Source organism: Ruditapes philippinarum, unplaced genomic scaffold (genome assembly GCF_026571515.1).
Source record: "Ruditapes philippinarum isolate M1 unplaced genomic scaffold, ASM2657151v2 ctg2387_1_1_1_1, whole genome shotgun sequence".
Taxonomy (NCBI): Eukaryota; Metazoa; Mollusca; class Bivalvia; order Venerida; family Veneridae; genus Ruditapes; species Ruditapes philippinarum.
This window is the reverse complement of record NW_026857787.1, coordinates 1-16,738: the sequence shown is the minus strand read 5'-3', so window position 1 is coordinate 16,738 and position 16,738 is coordinate 1. Positions and strand designations below refer to the sequence as shown.

The 16,738-nt window shown below is 33.0% G+C and overlaps 1 protein-coding gene across 1 annotated transcript in view; it reads right to left on the bottom strand.

The window, feature by feature from the left end:
• The window catches only part of LOC132751022 (sushi, von Willebrand factor type A, EGF and pentraxin domain-containing protein 1-like), a 47,851-nt gene extending 31,386 nt beyond the window's left edge, over positions 1-16,465 (bottom strand). Inside the window, exons 1-2 of the mRNA XM_060741121.1 lie at positions 16,282-16,465; positions 15,209-15,412 (exon numbers count right to left, since the gene is read on the bottom strand). Of these exons, the coding sequence (XP_060597104.1) occupies positions 15,209-15,412; positions 16,282-16,465 (388 nt within the window). The remainder of the gene's footprint in view (positions 1-15,208; positions 15,413-16,281) is intronic.
• Between the last annotated feature and the right edge of the window lie 273 nt (positions 16,466-16,738).

The window sequence follows — 16,738 nt, the reverse complement described above, 5'->3', positions numbered from 1 at the left end:
ACCGAACTAAAAGTGGCATATCGTATCTTAGGAAAGCTGGATTTCTTCGTTTCATTTTATTTATAACGTCATTTTTTTATATTTCTGTGAATGTCGTTTAGCTCAATGCAAAGCATTTAAGTAATTAAATGTTTAACCAAATCGAAATTTTAATAGAAAGTTTACAAATGACGATACAAAATACCCGAATCAAAGAATTTGCAACTCGTTTGGAAATAATAAAAAACACCTAAAACCAGAAAAGAACCGAATGTCAGCTTTCTAATCTTAAAATACTTTGACGAACATTTATAAATAATATAAGAAAACAAATCATTCAATCGTTTGCGGTTAATATATAATTACATCATTAATATGTAAAATACATGCAAATTATAAACTTTGTATCCATTTCACATAGATAACTGATAATATTGAATATGTTCGTTTTCTTGTGTGTTCTAGCTATTTCATGCACACGAGTAGACGGGATCGTGAACGTCATTCGTCAAAAATCGTCATTTTTGACAAAATTTATATAACATTAAAGTGTGACGAAAATGCTTCATATACTTCATATACTTCAATTGATTACCTCCCCTTGGTATGATTTCGCCATTTGTACAGTAAAACAATTTATTTTTATGTGAAGATAACAGGATAAACAATAGGTAATTAAGGTTATTTAGTAAATATACTTTTGTAACGATATATATTTGAAGAATTGTCAAGTGTGTTTATCATTTGAATTGTTTATCTGTTTGTTTTATGGTTTGTTCGGAAATTTAATCCAAGTTACAGACGCTTATAAGTTTCCATTAAAATCAGTATCAAGAAGCGCTTTATTATTCTAACCAATCAAAATCACTGTTGTATTCACTGCGGGGATGACGCACCGCAGGCATATATAAGGGCGTGCGCAATGTTGAGAATTTAGATTTGGTTTTGGCCCCGGACCGTTAAGTTGTAATTATATTTACTAGTAGCCAGGCATCTTAGATACTGGTGCTAAAAATATCTTTACTTCTTATGATTTAAATAGTTAGTTTGCATGTTGTCCTTGCAAGAGTTGGATATAGGTAATATTGTATTTACTAGTAGCCAGGCATCTTAGATACTGGTGCTAAAAATACCTTATTGCCTAAGTAAAATTTCTTGGACAAGTGTTTGATAGAGAGGAGTTTATTTGAAGACATTATTTGAAGAATCGGTTTTTGAACGTTTTATGATAAGAGTTTGTTGATTTGAAATATAAAAGTTAGAAATAAGAGATAGGTTTAGGAATGTAAATTTTAGTTTGAAAGTAAGAGTAAATAGTGTTTGATTGCTTCTTGAAATATATATTTTGGATGATTTAAGTATTAGTTGAAGATTGTTATTTTTGCATTTCATAATTTCTAGAGTTTTTATTAAGTTAATATATAATCAAAAGGTTAAGAAACCAGAAGGAAAATTTATATAAAATATTTCAAATCTTTTCGGATAAGTATCCCAAGAAAAATTATATATTTGTGTTTGAGAATCTTGTGGTTTAAAATCATTTTATTTTGTAGCACTTGAATGATTAATCAACAGCTCGGTACACGCTACAAAATTGGTGGCAGCGGTGGGATAAGTCTAATTTGATAGATTTCAAAAAGTTTTTTTTTTGGATAAAATAACATTATCACTTACCTGCGTTTGTTGAAATTTTTATTTTGACGTAATTATTTTTAAGAATTATGGCTGAGGCTAGAAATCCTGAAGATTTGTCTGTTTATCTCAAAGAGATAGATATGTTGAGGAAAGAGAAGGAAAGTTTGAGAATGCAAAACGAAATAGAGCTTTTAGAAAAACAATTGCTTAAGTTACAAACTACTTCAAATATTCAGACACCTAGAAATATTAGTCCTAATACATCTTTCCGTTCTCAAACAAAAAGACAATTGCCCCATATCCCTGAAAGAAAAATAATAGAAAAACGAGAGCAGTTGTCAAACACATTTTTGAATTCTGAACCACGTATTAGACTTTCCTATGACTGATAGTAAAACGCAAAGTAATACTTTCAAAAGTGAACAAGAAGACAGAGATTTAAGTCCGGAAATATGGGATAGACATGTGACAAGAAGACGAAAATCCCAAAGAGAAATATACGATGAAAATATGAAATCAGATACTTCCACTAAAATTAATTCAAATAGGTCTTCTGTTTTTATGAAACCAGCTACATTTGATGGCACCGGGTCTTGGATAGATTACCAAGCTCATTTTGAGGCTTGTTCTGAAATTAATAACTGGTCATATAAACAAAAGGGTCTCTATCTTGCTGTATCTTTGAGAGGAAATGCTCAAGGTGTTTTTGGTAATTTAGGAAATTCAAGTAGTTATACAGAATTAGTTAATGCACTTCAAGAGCGATTTGCTCCCCCAAATCAGACAGAACTCTATAGAGTACAATTACGGGAAAGACGCCAGAAAGCAACTGAAACTTTATCAGAAATGGCCCAAGACATAAGACGTTTAACAAATTTGGCATATCCTTCAGCCCCTGGTGATGTTAAAGAAACATTAGCAAAAGAACAATTTATTGACTCAATTTTTAGTTCAGAAATGCGTTTAAGAATAAAACAAGCAAGACCATTAAATCTAAATGACGCTGTTCGACATGCAGTTGAGTTAGAAGCTTTTAATAGGGCTGAACGAAAACATTTTGAAAAACAGGGTAGTTATAGATCTTTAAATTCTAATAAAGTCAAAGAAAGTTCGAAAGAAAACAGTGCTATAGAAATGTTGACTAAAAGCTTTGAAGAATTGAAGAAAAGGTTTGATTCTTTTGAAAAAGAGAGATCAAGTACTGTAGATAGATCAGAGCGAAATAATTTTAACTATAGATATCAAACAAATACGTTCAACCCCAGAGGTTCAACAAGAACTTTTTCAAATACAAATAAGACTGAAACAAGAACAAAGAGTTTCAAATGCTTCAACTGTGGAAAGGAGGGTCATAGTCAATATACTTGTCCAAACAATAACCTCCTCTTTTGGGTACCTCTACGTGGTGAGGAGGAGTAACATATGTCCGTTATGGGGGTGCGCTGCTGTGCGCCTGTATGACGGACATATGGCCAACACCCAGACTGCCTGTTTGCCGTGGGCAGCGTCCCGTAACCTAGAAAAGAGGGTCCTGGTAGTTGAAGGATACCCAGGGATCTCCAGTACTCCTAACACACTGCTTTGGCCTCTGCTTTAGGGTAGACGGGTGACCAAGTGAGCCCGGCTTTGGTCAATCGGCTGGTCATGCCTTGCCCTTGGATATATATTTCTTAAATACTTGAAAATTTCATTGATCTTACACGGTCCCGAAATGAATACAATTCGATGCACACAAATTATTTAAAATAAAAAAAAAATCTGAGTTTAATTTTTATTCCTACTTGTGTTTCTAGTATACCTTTAATTCCTACTGAAACTGCTATGATGGGTGCCGTTATGTTAAAACAATATTTCATATATACATTATAAATAAAGTATAACATATCCAAGAAGGCGGTGGCTAATGGGCTAATTGTGTAAGTTGTAAATATTTGCAATTTATGCGAGTATATCTCTCTGGTATCCTTGATGTGCGGAGACTGGATAGCCGTCTCCATCGAACATCCCCATGTTGGAGTCCGAGGTGGCTGGGGAACCCGGGAGATGAATTTTAATACCTTTAATCATGGATATACAAACAAAAAAACGAAAATCGCAAGAAGATGATTCAAGTGGTAACATTTCATTTGATGGAAGTTTTCCCCGTTTTCTAATAATCAAATCAAACGGCTCCAAATCACTTACTGAACTTAGCCCCTTCATTATAGAAAAACAACTTTCGGCTTTAATTGGAACACCTAAATCTGTCAAGAAACTCCGCAATGGAGGACTCTTGATAGAGGTAGAGCGGAAACAACAATCGGACATTATTCTGAAATGTACCAGCTTTTTTAACATTGACACAACTGCCACACCACACCAGTCTCTAAACTCCAGCAAGGGCGTCATCAGATGTTCTGACCTTGCTGGAATGCTAGAAGCAGATATTGCTGAAGAGTTAAAATCACAGCAGGTGTCAAATGTTAAGCGCATTCAGTCTACAAGAGATGGTAAACGACTGCCAACGAATAGCCTTATTCTAACATTCTCCACACCCATTCTCCCATCATCGATACGAGTAGGTTACCTTAACGTTCGCGTTGCGGTTTACATTCCAAACCCAATGCAATGTTACAAATGCTTCAAATTTGGTCATCATGAATCAAATTGCGTTAGGCAGACTATTTGCCGCAGATGTAGCTCAAACCATGACAAAAATGAGACTTGTAACGTTCCTGTTAAATGTGCAAATTGTGCAGGAGAGCATTACGCCACCTCCCGGTCATGTCCATTGTGGTTAAAGGAAAAAGAAATTCTTCGTCAGAAGTACACGCAAAATATTTCGTTTCAAGATGCACGAAAGCTTGTTGAATCACAAGGACCAAAACAACTGTCGTATTCAGCTGCAGTTACAAAGTCTGTTAAGATGGTTGACTCTGCAGTACAGGTCAACTTATGTCAATGCCCCCCAATTAAGTTACCATTACCTACAAAGCATACAGCTTCACAAAGTAAGCAGTCTACCTCTGTGCAGACTCAGTCACCATTAAAGTCTTCTCCAAAGAAGCAAACCGCAAACATTCAAATAGCATCTTCTGAGAAAGTTATTCAAAAACAATCGCCTAAAGAGCGAATTGTCATCACAGATCGGTTGAAAAAAGCAATGCGGAACCCGATCAACACAGAAAATCGGTTCGATCCACTTCACGACACCCAATTGATGGAGGATGAGGATCTTTACCTCTCCCCTCCTCCAACTCCGAATAGCAGAAGTCCAATAAAGTTTCCTAAATGATATAAATATTCTTTAAAATGGATAATAGAAGTCATTCTATCCTACAATGGAATTGCCGAGGTCTTAAGTCAAATTATAATGATCTACTTTTACTATTATCAAAATTCTCTCCAAATGTATTATGTCTTCAGGAGACTATGTTATCTCCTAAAGATAATATCACTATAAAAGATTATACACTTTATAATTATATATGCACTAGTAACGCCAGAACATCAGGTGGTACAAGCATTGCTATCGCAAATTGCATTCCTCAAAAAGAATTAAAACTAAACACAAAATTACAAGCTTTAGCTGTGCAGGTGACCTTACATCGACCACTAACAATTTGTTCTTTATACCTTCCTCCAAATTTAACGGTAACAAGTGATGAACTTGAAAGTATTGTTCGGCAATTACCATCACCTTTCCTTTTGTTAGGCGACTTTAATGCTCACAATCCTATGTGGGGCAGTACATCTACAAATAATAAGGGTAACATAACTGAAAAATTGATAGATAACTTTCAGCTTTGTTTATTAAACAATTGGTCACCTACATATTTACATCCAGCTACAGGTACGTTTTCTTGCATCGACCTCTCGATTGTCCACTCTGCTATATACTTGGACTTCGATTGGAAAGTTTTAGATGACCAGTACGGCAGTGATCATTATCCATTGTTACTTACATCAAATGACTCTATACCAGATGAAGGACGTCAAATTTTTAAATTTAAGAAAGCAGATTGGGAAACATTTACTAGGCTCTGTTCTATTGATCTAACAAAAAATGAATTTGATTTCACCTCTGATGATATAGCTGAAACTTTCTCTTCAGCATTACATACGATTGCTTGCAAAGTTATTCCATTACAAAAAAATAATAAAAGTAACAAAATCAAAAAACCATGGTTTAACGATGAATGTAAAAAAGCCGTTCGTATACGTAAAGCTTCACTCAAAAAGTTTGAACATAGCCCTACAACAGAAAACCTTGAAAATTATAGAATATTTAGAGCCAAAGCTAGAAGATCAGTGCGTCAATCTAAACGCCAATCATGGCAATCTTATGTTTCAAATATTAATTCAAATACTCCTATTAGGAAAGTCTGGGATGCAGTACGAAAAATAAGTGGTAAGTATAAAAAGAGTCCAACTGTTCACTTAAAAACTGGTAATGGCCAATATGCCAAAACAAAAACAGATATTGCAGAAACTTTGGCTAAAACGTTTGAAAAGAACTCTTCTTCAAGCAATTATACAAATACATTTCAACAACATAAATGTAAAGCTGAGAAAGAGTATATTAATTTTACCTCAACAAACGACGAAGACTATAATTCCCTTTTCTCTATTGATGACTTAATTTATTCAATCAAAACTGCAAAAGATAGTGCTGCAGGCCCGGACGAAATTTACTACCAGTTTCTTAAACATTTACCACCCCAATCCTTAGACTTGCTTCTTGAAATTTTTAACAAAATTTGGGTATCTGGTGAATTTCCCAACACTTGGAAGAATGCGTTGATTATTCCTATCCTTAAAACTGGAAAAGATTCAACTGACCCTACAAATTATCGTCCAATTTCACTTACAAGTTGCCTCTGCAAAACATTCGAGAGAATGATAAATAATCGGTTAGTTTGGTATCTAGAAAATAATGGAATTATCACTAATTTTCAGTCAGGTTTTCGTAAACAGCGAAGTACAAACGATCATCTTGTACGACTTGAGACTTTTATTAGAGAAGCCTTTGTAAATAAACAACACCTGGTATCAATTTTCTTTGATCTTGAGAAGGCTTACGACACTACTTGGAAATATGGTATCCTAAAAGATCTAAAGGATGCTGGACTTAATGGCAGACTTCCTCTTTTCATTTCTGGATTTTTACACGATAGGCACTTTAAAGTAAGACTTGGTTCAACTTTTTCTCAAGACCACCAACAAGAACAAGGTGTTCCTCAAGGAAGTATACTTTCTGTTACACTTTTTGGCCTTAAAATAAACAATATTGCTAGCGCTCTTACACCAGGCATAGATTGTTCTCTATATGTAGACGATTTTCTTATCTGCTATCGATCGAAAAGTATGAGAACAATTGAACGGCAACTTCAACAAAATTTAGATAAAATTCAGAAGTGGGCAATAGAAAATGGGTTTAAATTTTCAAAGTCAAAAACTCAATGTGTTCATTTCTGCCGATTGCGAAAACAACATAATGACCCTGAACTTTACATATCTGGTTCTAAAATTCCAGTAGTTGATGAAGCTAAGTTTCTAGGAATTATATTTGATAAAAAACTTTCTTTTATACCGCATATTAAACATTTGAAAACTAAATGCCTAAAAGCTTTAAATTTACTTAAGGTTTTATCAAGTACAAATTGGGGATCAAATTCTTCCACATTACTGAAATTATACAGAAGTCTTATCCGATCAAAATTAGATTATGGTTCTGTAGTATATGGGTCTGCAAGAAAATCATATCTTCAAATGCTAGATACCATACATCACCAGGGTTTACGTTTAGCTTTAGGTGCTTTTCGCACTTCACCTGTAGAAAGTCTATATGCGGAAGCTGGGGAACCATCGCTTTATCTTCGTCGTAAAAAGCTATCACTTCAATATGCAACTAGAATTTCATCTAATAGGAAAAATCCAGCTAAAAATATTATTTTCAAACCAAGTTATACTGAAAAATTTGTTAACAAACCAAAGGAAATTAAACCATTAGGCCTTCGTTTAAAAGATGATTTAGATAAACTTAAAATTAATCCAGACTGTATTCTTCAAAATGAGGATGAGGATGTTCCACCTTGGACTTATAATTCCCCGGAAATAAATATTAACCTTTCAAATATAAAAAAGGCATCAAATTCATCTGAATATTTCAAAGAAAAGTTTCTAGCAATTAAGGAAGAACATGAAGATTTTATACATATTTATACGGACGGTTCAAAAGAAGGTTGCAAAGTAGGTGCGGCTGTGTTTGAAAATAATTTTACATCTAGTATGAGGTTACCAGATAATGCATCAATTTTTACTGCTGAAGCAAAAGCTATCGATTTAGCATTGTCATACATAGCACAGCATAACAACGATAAATTTGTGATATTTTCTGACTCGCTTTCTGTTTTAATATCCATTAAAAATAAAAAATCTGACAATATCATGGTAAAGAAACTTCTTTTACGATTTCATGATATACTAAAAACAAAATATGTTAAATTATATTGGATTCCAAGCCATGTAGGAATACGAGGAAATGAAAAAGTAGATGCTTTAGCTAAACAATCATTAAATTTTCAAAAAACTGACTTATTGTTACCTGCTTGTGATTTTAGACCGGCTATAAATAAACTCGTATCATCTGAATGGAAAGCAAATTGGGACAATGCCGTTTTTAATAAACTTCACGATATTAACCCATCTCTTGATATGTCACCATCTCTATCTCTGTCAAACCGCCGTGATCAAACAGTTCTTCTTCGATGCCGAATTGGACACACTAAAATTACCCACTCTTATCTCCTCACAAATGACAATGCCCCTTTCTGTGTAGGTTGTAATGAAAATTTTACTGTCAAGCATTTTCTTCTTGAATGTCATGATTTTTCACAGGCCCGTAATAGATTTTATTCTGTAAATTCACTCAAAGAACTTTTTAATACAATTCCATCAAAAAACATAATTGATTATTTAAAAGAGATAAATTTGTATTCTAGGATCTAATTAGCTCATTTCTATTGTCATTTACAATGTTTTATATAATATTTTGAGCCTATTATAGCATTCGGCACGATATGGCCAGTTATGTGTTGACGTGCCGTAAAAATCCAAACAAACAAACAAACAAACCAAACAATAAAACACGTTTTAAAAATACAGTTTCTAATGAAAAACACATCGGTCATTCATCTTCTAAGCAAACTTATTCTGTTTCTAAGCAAGGTTCAGGGTTATATGTTACAGCTATTATAAATGGTAAAAAAGCAAATTGTCTTCTAGATACAGGAGCAACGCTTACATTAATTTCGACTGAATTCTTTGGATTACTTGGGTATAAGAATTACTTAGACATGTGCACTCAAGACATTATTTCTGCATCAGGGACACCTTTAAATACAAAAGGTAAAACAAGTATTGATATTGAAATCAATAATTGTAAATATCAAGCAAATGTCGTTATTTCAGATATTGATATTGATGTTGTTCTTGGACTTGATTTCATGAAAACTCATAATATAACTATTAATGTAGCCGAAAACACGATGCTGATTCAAGGTAAAACATGTCCTTTAAATTGTCGAGGAAGCATAGGTTGCTATAGAATTTCTGTAAAAGATAAATCTATCATTCCTCCTAGATCTGAAATTTTAATTCAGGGGAATGTTTCCAACCCCCAGTTAATACAAAAACATGGGTTATATATTGTTGAACCTGTTGAAAATCAACATACATATGGTAAAAGTTTGATAGCAAAGTCTTTAGTTTTTGGAGATAGTAATGTCCCTATCAGAATAATGAATCTTTCTGAAGAAGAACAAATCTTATATCCAGGTACTAATTTAGCAACTTTAAGTCCTATTATCAGCGTCAACACTTTGTCAAATAAAAGTGAAGAGTCTTCAAAAATACCAGAACATATGAAAGATCTCTATGAAAGATCTGTCAAAGACCTTGATAAATCTCAAAGTAAGCAAGTAGCTGAATTGTTAAGTAGATATTCAAATATTTTTTCCGAGTCCGAAACTGATATAGGCCGAACTGGCATAGTGAGACATCAGATTCCAACTGGAGAATCTAGACCAATTAAACAGCCTTTACGCCGAGTCCCAGAAAGTTTAAATAAAGAAATTGAAAAACAAATAAAAGAAATGTTAGATAAAGGTATTATAGAACCTTCTTCAAGTCCATGGTCTAGTGGTGTAGTAATGGTTAAGAAGAAAGACGGGACACATCGTTTTTGCGTAGATTATAGAAAATTGAATAATGTGACAATAAAAGATGCATATCCGCTTCCGAGGATAGACGAATCGCTCGATCAATTATCAGGTTCAAAGTGGTTTAGTAGCCTCGATCTTTCCTCTGGATATTGGCAGGTTGAAGTAGAAAAAGATCATCAACAGAAAACTGCATTTTCAACTAGATTTGGATTGTTTCAGTTTAAAGTTATGCCATTTGGTTTATGCAACGCGCCTGCAACTTTCGAAAGGCTTATGGAAACTGTTCTTGCAGGGCTTCATTGGCAAACTTGCTTGATATATTTAGATGATATAATTGTGACAGGAAAAACTTTCGAAGACATGGTTAAAAATTTAGAAGCAATTTTTCAACGCATGGAAGGAGCAAATTTAAAATTAAAGGCTAAGAAATGCTGTCTTTTTGCTAAAGAAGTGGAATTTCTAGGTCACGTCGTATCGGCTTCAGGTATTAAAACTGATCCAAAGAAAATTGAGAGCATAAAAACATGGCCTATTCCGAATAATGTTCATGAAGTAAGGTCGTTCTTAGGTCTTTGCAGTTACTATAGAAAATTTATATTCAACTTTTCTGAAATAGCAAAACCACTTTTCACACTAACAGAGAAACGTCAACCATTTTTATGGAACAAAGATTGTTCAGAATCTTTTATCAAATTAAAACAAATGCTTACTGAAGCACCAGTTTTAGCTCATCCTGATTTTTCAAAAACATTTATTTTAGATGTTGATGGCAGTAATTTTGCAATAGGAAGTGTACTTTCACAGAAAATTGGTAACTCCGAGCACGTTATTGCGTATGCGAGTAGAACTTTAACCAAATCTGAACGAAAATATTGTGTAACTCGAAAGGAGTTGTTGGCATTGGTTTACTTTGTTAAATATTTTAGACATTATTTGTATGGTCAAAACTTTACTGTAAGGACTGATCATGGTTCACTGCGTTGGTTAATGAATTTCAAAAATCCAGAAGGTCAAGTTGCAAGGTGGTTAGAGGTATTAGCAGCCTATAATATGTCTATAGAACATAGGCCAGGAAGACTTCATAAAAATGCAGACAGTTTGAGCAGAATTCCATGTAGACAATGCGGCCTTGAAAACCATCCTGAATTTCAAAGCAATGTATGTTTGGTTACTTCACTTGAACAGAACATAGATAGTTATGGGGAAATAAATTTGCAAAAGGCTCAAAGTGAAGATAGAAATATACAGTTGATTAAAACATGGATAAAAACTGGTAACAGACCAGAATACAAAGATATTTTAAGTGAAAATTTCTTCTTAAAATCGCTTTGGAGTCAGTGGCCAAGATTAGAAATTCATGATGATCTTTTAGTTAGAAAATGGGAAGTATTAGGAAGCGAACTTATTTATTGGCAAGCAATAGTTCCCCTTAAATTAAGACATTTAGTTTTACAATATTCTCACGATATTAAAGCTTCAGGTCACCTTGGTATTAGAAAGACTTTAAGTAAAATTAGGCAAAGATTTTATTGGCCAGGACTTCAAAATGATGTAAGGGGATATGTTTCTGGATGCGAAGCATGTAATAAGAGAAAAGGTCCTACCCAAACAAAGAGAGCTCCGATGCAAATTGTAAGGAGTGGCTATCCGTTTGAAAGAATTGCAATCGATATTCTAGGTGAATTGCCTCAAACTGATTCGGGAAATAAGTATATTTTGGTGATAGCCGATTATTTCACCAAATGGACTGAATCTTTTCCAATGTCTAATATGGAAGCTAGCACAGTTGCTAAAATTTTAGTTGACAATGTTATAACTAGATTTGGTATTCCAAACAATATACATTCAGATCAAGGATCACAGTTTGAAAGTAAGCTTTTCCGTGAATTATGTAATTTATTACAGATAAAGAAAACAAGGACAACACCATATTATGCTCAATCTGACGGAATGGTGGAAAGGTTTAATAAAACATTAGCTTCAATGTTAAGTATGTATGTTCAAGAAAATCATAAAAATTGGGATGAGTTACTCACATATGTTATGATGGCTTATAGATCTACTGAACACGAGACAACAGGAATGACGCCAAATATGTTAATGTTAGGAAGAGAATTTAATACTCCCCTAGACTTAGCTTTCGAAATGCCCCCAAACATGAAAAGAATACCCCCTTCTCAATGGGTTTGGGAGTTGCAAGAAAAATTAGAATCCGCTCATAATTTAGTGAGGCAGACTACTGAAAAATCAATGAAACGTCAAAAAGTATTTCATGATTCAAAATTATCATATGAAAAATTTGCTAAAGATGAAAATGTGTTTGTATATTTTCCTGTTAAGAAGTTGGGATGTTCTTTGAAATTAACTTCTTTTTGGAGGGGTCCTTATACCGTAACAGAAATATTATCAGATGTTTTATACAAAGTTAATTGTGGAAAATCAAATTCTTTACAGGTCATTCATGCAAACAGAATGCGAAAAGCACCAAAACAGTTAACATTTGAAGAGAGCCCAGTTATTTCTGATTCTTTTCAGGAAGATACAACCATAGACGAACAAGAGATAGAGAATCATGAAGAAATAATATCAAGTAAAAGTAGATATGGTAGGGAAAGAAAGAACCCATATTGGTTAAATGATTATATTTATTCTATTTCCAGGTCAGCATTATCAAGAGATAAAATGTCAAAACGAGCAGGTGACGAAAAAGAAAGAATATCATGTGATGTGTGTGGAGTAACATTCAAGACAGAGAGATATTTGAAAGTACATGTAAAAAAGTTTCACGAAAAAGGAAAGATTGCAGAAAGTGAGAAAAATGAAAAAGAAGAATTAGTTGAGTTACAGTCAAGTGATAGTGATTGGGATGTGGACCCAGAAATATGTTTAGAAGATGACATGTTAGATGTGACAAGTGGAAGAGACGAAAGCAGTAATAAGAGTGAAAGTAATGTGATATGTTTTGAGTCAAGCAGTGACAATATTAAATGTGATGGAAATAAATTAAAGACAAAAAGTAAATCGAACAAAGGTATTCTTAGAATGCAAACAAAGCCAACACTTTTTGTTCCTAAAAGAAAATGTCCTATGATGGAATTATCAAAAGACATGTTTAAGAAACAGAAAGTCTTAACAAGTCAAACCAAGGCGGTAACTAGTCAAACTAAGGCAGGGACAATCCAGAAAAATAATGTTACAACTGAAAAAGAGGAAAATCTTATTAATATAGATTGTGAACTGAACCTTGAAACAAATGGGAGATCAACACATGAAATGACAATTAAGTCAGAGAGTAAGAAGGTATTTCAGAGTTTTGAAACTATTACATCAGGGGCAAATCAGAGGGAACAGACAATTAGTCTTGGTGATTAACTTCCAAAGGGTATGAATATTAAGCCAGAAGATGTTGTTGTAAAAAGAATGATAACAGAAGGGAAATGTGTGTTACAGATGGAGATGAGGTGTAAGAAAGCATAGACAATAGATTATCAATCATGAGAACAATTACTGAAGCTTGAGTATTTCGGAACATATTTTTTTTAGTTTGTTTTTGTTTTAATGTCATCATTACATAACGGTATATGTAAAATATAATTCAAGTACATGTTTGAAAGTGTTTGTTTTTCTTTATTTTAAAACGTTGATTACATAAGACATACAGATTTATGCTATTTAAAAGAACATGCGGGACGCATGAAGTCGGAGGCGTGGGTAATGTGACGAAAATGATTCCTATACTTCATATACTTCAATTGATTACCTCCCCTTAGTATGATTTCGCCATTTGTACAGTAAAACAATTTATTTTTATGTGAAGATAACAGGATAAACAATAGGTAAATAAGGTTATTTAGTAATTATACTTTTGTAACGATATATATTTGAAGAATTGTCAAGTGTGTTTATCATTTGAATTGTTTATCTGTTTGTTTTATGGTTTGTTCGGAAATTTAATCCAAGTTACAGACGCTTATAAGTTTCAATTAAAATCAGTATCAAGAAGCGTTTTTATTATTTTAACCATTCAAAATCACTGTTGTATTCACTGCGGGGATGACGCACCGCAGGCATATATAAGGGCGTGCGCAATGTTGAGAATTTAGATTTGGTTTTGGCTCCGGACCGTTAAGTTGTAATTATAATAACTAGTAGCCAGGCATCTTAGATACTGGTGCTAAAAATATCTTTACTTCTTATGATTTAAATAGTTAGTTTGCATGTTGTCCTTGCAAGAGTTGGATATAGGTAATATTGTATTTACTAGTAGCCAGGCATCTTAGATACTGGTGCTAAAAATACCTTATTGCCTAAGTAAAACTTCTTGGACAAGTGTTTGATAGAGAGGAGTTTATTTGAAGACATTATTTGAAGAATCGGTTTTTGAACGTTTTATGATAAGAGTTTGTTGATTTGAAATATAAAAGTTAGAAATAAGAGATAGGTTTAGGAATGTAAATTTTAGTTTGAAAGTAATAGTAAATAGTGTTTTATTGCTTATGAAATATATATTTTGGATGATTTAAGTATTAGTTGAAGATTGTTATTTTTGCATTTCATAATTTCTAGAGTTTTTATTAAGTTAATATATAATCAAAAGGTTAAGAAACCAGAAGGAAATTTATATAAAATATTTCAAATCATTTCGGATAAGTATCCCAAGAAAAATTATATATTTGCGTTTGAGAATCTTGTGATTTAAAATCATTTTATTTTGTAGCACTTGAATGATTAATCAACAGCTCGGTACACGCTACAAAAGCAGCGTAAAATAATCTGTAGTAATATTGAATTATAATGTGTAGAAAGAGGCATGGTTAAACAGAATTTAAGTATCTGTAACTTAACTTGATAGTTAATTAACTTATAAATGTAGATAGTTGTTTCCCAAAAATCCTTTAAAATTTTTTACAAATGAGACCGTATACCGTTCAGAAATACTTTATGTTTTTCACTAATTTTACAATCTTCATGGCCAATCATATTCCGAAATTTCAGATTGTAGTTTCAAAATGAATTTTTTAAATATACTCATTTCTTCCCGTTTAGATTACCGAAAACAGACGGCTTTTTGCCGAAATATCCTAACTAGAAAGTTATTACGTACTGCCCTTAGAAATTAAATTTAAAGTACACACAACAATAAACGGTACATTCGGGCAAGTTTTAATCTTTATTCCTAATAACCGTGTTCTCTATAATAATTTTTTTTTTATATTTAATAAAGAAAGGGTGAATTCGGGCCAAACAAATTGTTCCGTATTAACCGGAAGTTTGCTATCATAACCGTGTTCTCAGTAAATGAGGTTTACTGTACTAGTTATTATTGTATAGTAATATCCCCTAAATCATAAAAATCTTGAAGCGTAGAAGAGTTGAGTAGTTAAAAATACCTTTGCGTATACAACTAGGTATGTTGGTCCAAGTTCCTTGTTCAGAACATCTGATTATAGCAGTTGATGTTTCAGTTGTTTGACTTTCTCTTGGATTATAATATCCATCTTTACAATCTATTTCTGCTGTAGAATTGAATTTTGTGTCATTGTAACGCCTTTGTGCCGCATGAACTATGGTGATGACTTTAACATCATGGCAATCTGATATAGTAGACAGTCATTTTTAAAGTAATTTTTTAGTGAATCCATGCATTGATAAGTATTTATACATATACAAAAAGAGAGATGGGAAAAATGATAAGGTTAACTTTTGTATTATGGGGGCAGGGGACATATTCGAAAGATGGCCCCGGTCAATTTTTTTAATAACTCAGACATGGTGTTTTGAAGGTACTGATAACTTCTGATATTTCTCTGTCATTGTAATTCTTTCTTGTTTGTGTGTAGGAAGTGAGAAGTATTTTTGGGTTTTTACCCGAAACTAAGCATTTTGTAGCTTTGTAGGTATTTCTGACTCTCCGAATGGAGGTAAAAAAGTTAAAAATCAAGCTTTGACAGTTGGTGCCAAACAAGTAAGAAATTTCAGATAAATTTTGTAAAAAAAAAAATCTAAACGTATGACAGACACTTTATTGGTCATTTCTGAAAATGCCATAGCTTGCACTGTAAAGGAATTGGGCGGATTCTGGAGTATGCTGCACCTTCATGAAGATTGCCCATATTGGTATATTTTAGGTGTGATTTTGGCTGGGTGGGGGTAAATATAAATTGCTGTCAGTCATTTTTTGAAGGAGCAATGCATGCAAACTATTATTTTCTTCAGTGTTTGTCATATATCATTGAATAATGCTGTGCAACTGGTTATCTGCCTGTGAAACAGATTTTGAAATGTTTGGAAATGTGTTTCTGGTCACACTGAAATACATTTTTTTTTTCATTTTTAGGTCCCCTGCCCCCTATACTTTTGCGCTTTCGGATGTTCACTTTTACATGGTTGATAAAACAATTTTAATATTATACAAGCATTATCAAAAAATCATAAAAATATATAATCAGAATATATAGTTAACCTTTAGGAACGCATTTGGAAGTATTTGTCCATTTCCCCGTGTTAGAGCATATAAGTGTACGTTTTGATACACCCGTTGTTTGGTTCTGGTAAGAATCGTAGTAACCTAAATCACACGTAACTTCTGCCGTATCGTTGACTTTAGTGTCACCATTCAAAAGTGTCCTATTAGCTGCATGCTTCATATTTACATTCTGAACGTCTCCACAATCTTAAAGACCAAGAGCAAAATCTATTATTCATATTATTGTTGGATATAGCGTATATCTTTACAGAACTTTCCATTTTTTCCTTTTCCATGTTTTTATTTTCTTTTGCTTTTGAGCGTATTCTAATTTTTATACCAGAGTGCTGTAAGTAAGTTTGCCATTACGATCATATTTCGGTTTAATTTTATAAGATTTCATCATGATAAAAAAACAAGCATAGCAGAAATAAAGTATGTTTGATTAACTTTA